General features: G+C 43.3%; 1 protein-coding gene across 10 annotated transcripts in view; it reads left to right on the forward strand.

The window, feature by feature from the left end:
* Window positions 1-5,000, forward strand: part of LOC125308118 (muscleblind-like protein 1) — a 95,499-nt gene that overhangs the window by 76,366 nt on the left and 14,133 nt on the right. For all 10 annotated transcript variants that reach the window (XM_048264389.1, XM_048264392.1, XM_048264390.1 and 7 more), the window contains exon 3: window positions 377-586. In XM_048264389.1, coding sequence (XP_048120346.1) covers window positions 377-586 — 210 coding nt within the window. The remainder of the gene's footprint in view (window positions 1-376; window positions 587-5,000) is intronic.

The following is a 5,000-nucleotide window of genomic DNA, read 5'->3' on the forward strand; positions in this document are numbered from 1 at the left end:
AGGTTTGCCTGTGTCTGACTCTGCCCTTCTCAATGCCAGACTGCGATTGCTTAGTCTGTACCTGGTCAGGGTTTTTCTCTGTCTTGTATCAGTGACTGTGGATAGGTAGTCTGCCACAGTGTACTCTCTGTTTAGGGCCAAATAACATTGAAGTTTTTGTTGTTTCAGTCCAATATACGGTAATTAATTGTAATTATGTAATTTTCTCTCTCTCTCTCCCTTTCTTCTCCCTTCCCCCCTCTCTCTCTCTCTCTTGCTCCTTTTCTTCTCCCTCCCCCCTCTCTCTCTCTCTCTCTCTCTCTCTCTCTTCTCCCTCCCTCTCTCTCTCTCCCTCCCTCCCTCCCTCTCTCTCTCTCTCCCTCTTTCTCGCTGGCAGCCAATGTTCTCGATGGCCCCTAGCCTGGCCACCAATGCCACGGCCGCTGCTGCGTTTAACCCATACCTGGGTCCCGTGTCGCCCGGCCTCATGCCCACGGACATCATGCCCAGCACGCCTGTCCTGGTGACCAGCAGTCCCAACGTCCAGGTGCCCGCTGCTGCTGCCGCCGCAGCCGCTCAGAAGCTGATGAGGACGGACCGGCTGGAGGTACAGTATGCACATCCCACAATGCACTCTGCTAGAGTTCAGCCTACCACGGGGTGCAGTAGCAGTCTCTGTCAACATATTCCGGTCTGACTGTGATAAGGCTATTAGGCAGAGGGGGAAAAAAACAATATAAGCAGCTGAAATCAGCTGCTAAAATCACAAAGCTAATGCTATGTTTACACATGTGCTGCGAGCAAGCTAATGCTACATGTGCTGCGAGCAAGCTAATGCTACATGTGGTGAAAGCAAGCTAATGCTATGTTTACACATGTGCTGCGAGCAAGCTAATGCTACATGTGGTGAAAGCAAGCTAATGCTACATGTGCTGCGAGCAAGCTAATGCTACATGTGGTGAAAGCAAGCTAATGCTATGTTTACACATGTGCTGTGAGCAAGCTAATGTTACATGTGCTGCAAGCAAGCTAATGCTATGTTTACACATGTGCTGCGAGCAAGCTAATGCTACATGTGCTGTGCAAAACCCTGGGGAGATGAGCTAAGCTCAGGTTGGACTTCATCCCATCCAGTCAGAAGACATCTGAGAGCTGAAACTGAAATTGCTAAAAATTTAGGAAGAGTTACTGATTTTATGTATGTTTGTGTGGCCAAAATGTTACTTGGAAAATGCTCAAATGCTGAATAGTGAAGATATTATCTAAGCTTCAGCCTTTTCAGATGATTTACAATGAGGACTCTAGCACAAAAGCTCCTTCCTCACAAAGCGTTTTTTGCTGTCTGATTTTTGTAATTTAGTGTTAGAGCCAAAGACAATAGCACATTGTTTTTTTCACATCATCTACAAATCATTTGAACTCGTTGCCTGCTCAGCTGCCTAAATCAAAGAGGCCCTCTGAGAGCTTGGCTCTAACACTTCTTATTTGTTCATTTTAATTAGTATTAAACACACAGATGTCGGTTACAGTATATCCCCCTCTATTAACATAATATCCTCATTAACCAGACTAGGGCAGAGAGCTACACGCTAATCAGCATATCTCAGCGCAGACTTGAGATACACACAGCCCTCTTCCATTCTCACTAATAAAACTAAGATTGTCCTGTTACAAGAGGCTTTGCATCAGGCAGCCAGCACCTATGTAATGTGAGTGTAATCACTCCACGTGTGCTAGACCTCTCTTATGCCTTTTCCACCAGCGCCGCTCTGGTTCTAGTTCGGAGGTCAGTGCTTGTGCCAGTTCGGTGTTGGTTCTACATGCCCACTTTAGAAGAACCAGCTTGCTTTTTCATGGACTGCCCCAGAGAGGAGCAAGGTCGTGTAGCCTAGTCAAAGTCGTGTAGTCAAGGTTGTGTACCAGAGAGGAGCAAGGTTGTGTAGCCTAGTCAAGGTCGTGTAGCCTAGTCACTGGGCGCCAGAGAGGAGCAAGGTCGCGTAGCCTATTCAAGGTCGTGTAGCCTGGTCACTCGGCCAGAGAGGAGCAAGGTCGCGTAGCCGAGTCACTGCATAGGCTACCAAAACGTTTATCCTAAAGTTTAAACATGAGTTAGCTAGTGGTTGGCAAATTGAATAACAATATGCGTGGTACATAAGCATAAGCTAAAGTTAGCATACACAGTATTATAGCCTACAAATAAAATGTTAGAGTAGTATTAATATGTATGTTATATTAATAAATGATGATTTGGTCTCTGCTGAAACCAGGGGTGGAACCAAGGGAGGGTGTGAAGCCAGGGGAGGTCTGGATGATGCAGAGGAGAACGACGGAACTGTCTTGCCATAGGACTCTTATCATAGTTAATACACTATTAATACACTATTAAATCAGACTCTTATCATAGTTAATACACTATTAATACACTATTAAATCAGACTCTTATCATAGGTCATAAACTATTAATAAACTATTAAATCAGACTCTTATCATAGTTAATACACTATTAAATCAGACTCTTATCATAGGTAATAAACTATTAAATCAGACTCTTATCATAGGTAATACAGTATTAAATCAGACTCTTATCATAGGTAATAGGTAATAAACTATTAAATCAGAGTCTTATCATAGGTAATAAACTATTAAATCAGTTTCTTATCATAGGTAATAAACTATTAAATCAGAGTCTTGTCATAATAAACTATTAAATCAGAGTCTTGCCATAGGTAATAAACTATTAAATTAGAGTCTTGTCATAATAAACTATTAAATCAGAGTCTTGTCATAATAAACTATTAAATCAGTCTTGTCATAGGTAATAAACTATTAAATTAGACTCTTGCCATAGATAATAAACTATTAAATCAGAGTCTTGCGATAGGTCATTTATTAAACTATTAAAGCATTGTCATTGGGCATATCCCATAATTTCATTGTTCAAAACATCAGCAAGAGTAAGCTAGCCTAAGCTACGCTGTAACCATATTGTTTGAAACGAACAAACAAACAATAATAGCCTATATAAACAAAGCAACTGACTTGCAATGCATGCTGAGAAGCAAACATCATCATGTCTTCAGTGTGTTACATAAACAAGGTGCAAAAAATAGCTTCTATGACGTTAGTTATAATAAGGGTCCTCCAAAGCTTTTTTTTTTCATTATAAAAAAACATTTGTGTGTGTGTGTGTGTGTTTGTGTGTGTGTGTGTGTGTATGTGTGTGTGTGTGTGTGTGTGTGTGTGTTTAGGCCATATTAAGGGCTGGGCATGTAACATTTAGCGAAGCCTGCACCCCTTTAACAAGTCCACTTAACACTTACCCTTACATCAGCCAGTGGAAAATGTCAGAATTGTCAAGTCAAATACGTTGTTGATGTTTTAGAGCTGAAGTGGATTGGACCTGGGGAAAAAAACATCTATAGGGGAGCACACTGTGATATTTTTCTCTGAAAGGTTACAATAATTTCATAGAAAAATCGCAATTTTGAATATTGTATGTGCATATAATCATATGTTATTCTTAAGCTCACTAGCAGTTACTCATAATAATGTGTTCAGACTAGAAATGGTCAGTTTGAAAGCAGTTAGCGAACGCTCTTAGCCTTCTCCAGTTCAGATTCATTCTAGCCTAATTTGCCTGGAAATGAGTTTGCTATAAATACCCTGCACCATTTTTAGCTGCTTGCATGGGTCTCATTCAAAAGCAATGGAGCATTATTATTGCGCCCGGACATTCAAACTATCAGGAGCATGTTATTTGCACCATGAGGCCATGACCATGAAACCATGGTGATCTTTAAAGTCCCATGGTGGAACATATCTTTGTATTAAGAAGAGGGTTGACGTTTTCGTTTGATCATTTGCTTGTTTGTGTTTTATGGCTACTGCATCCCACATACTAAGTGGCCCTTATAGAGGCACAGGTACCTAAATAAATACTCATTATGGCATATGTTAGCATACGGTATGTTTAAGACTGACACACTGGGTGATTTGTGCAGGTTGATAGACAAAGTGATGCTGGAGCTATGTTTCAATACGTGTCTGTATTAAATCTTCGATTTGGCTGGTTCAAGCTCCTGGTGCCACCATGACAGATATACCCAGCTCTTCATGACAGATATACCCAGCTCCCAGCTCTTCACAGCAAATCTCCTCCCAGACTCTGGGCACCACTAATGTAATGTTCCCCACAGCATTAGTCTCCACATCCACATTCAGGGCTCGCACACACAGATATTTCCCGAAACCTCTGCTCTCTCTCTCTCTCTCTGTCTCTCTCTCTCTCTCTCTCTCTCTCTCTCTCTCTCTCTCTCTCTCTTCTTTCTCTCCCTCTCTGTGAAGAGTAGTGGCCCGGGTACTAAGCCTCTGCGTTACCTGCTGTCCCCTCTGTGCGCGTCTATCTGTCTGTAACTCTTGGGGACTTGCTCCGTGTGGGCGCCATGGCGACGAGGTGCGAGGGATCTGGGCCAGCTGCACGGGTGTGTGTGTGTCACTTCCTGTAATCTCAGTATCTACTAGAGGACACGGCTCCCCCCGAGCCAGTAGGACGCAGGGTCAGAGGTCAGTTTGTGTATGAGTGCATCCTGCTGCTACTGTAGTTTATAGGGAAATCACAGCTCTCTCTCTCTCTCTCTCTTTTTTTCTCTCTCTTTCCCTCTCTCTTTCCCTATCTCTATCCCCCTCTCTCTCTCTGTCATTCTCTCTCTCCCTCTCTCACCCTTTCTCTTTCTCCCCTCTCTGTCTCTCTTTCCCTCTCTGTCCCTCTCTCAGTTCATCATCCTTTTCTCCTTTATCTTCTTTCCCCTGCTTCCATTATTCACCCTCTCTCCTCCTCTTCTCTCATCCCCCTCTCCCTCTCATCCCCCTCTCCCTCTGTACGTTTGAACCCATTTCTCTCGTCTTCTCTTTATCACTCCCTCGTGCTCTATCTTTCTTTCGCTCTCTCGCTCCCTCACCCCTCCCTCCCTCCCTCGCTTTCTCTCTCTCTCCCGGTGTCTGCCTGACAACAAGGCTGCCTA

The sequence above is a fragment of the Alosa alosa genome, chromosome 15 (genome assembly GCF_017589495.1).
Source record: "Alosa alosa isolate M-15738 ecotype Scorff River chromosome 15, AALO_Geno_1.1, whole genome shotgun sequence".
NCBI lineage: Eukaryota > Metazoa > Chordata > Actinopteri > Clupeiformes > Clupeidae > Alosa > Alosa alosa.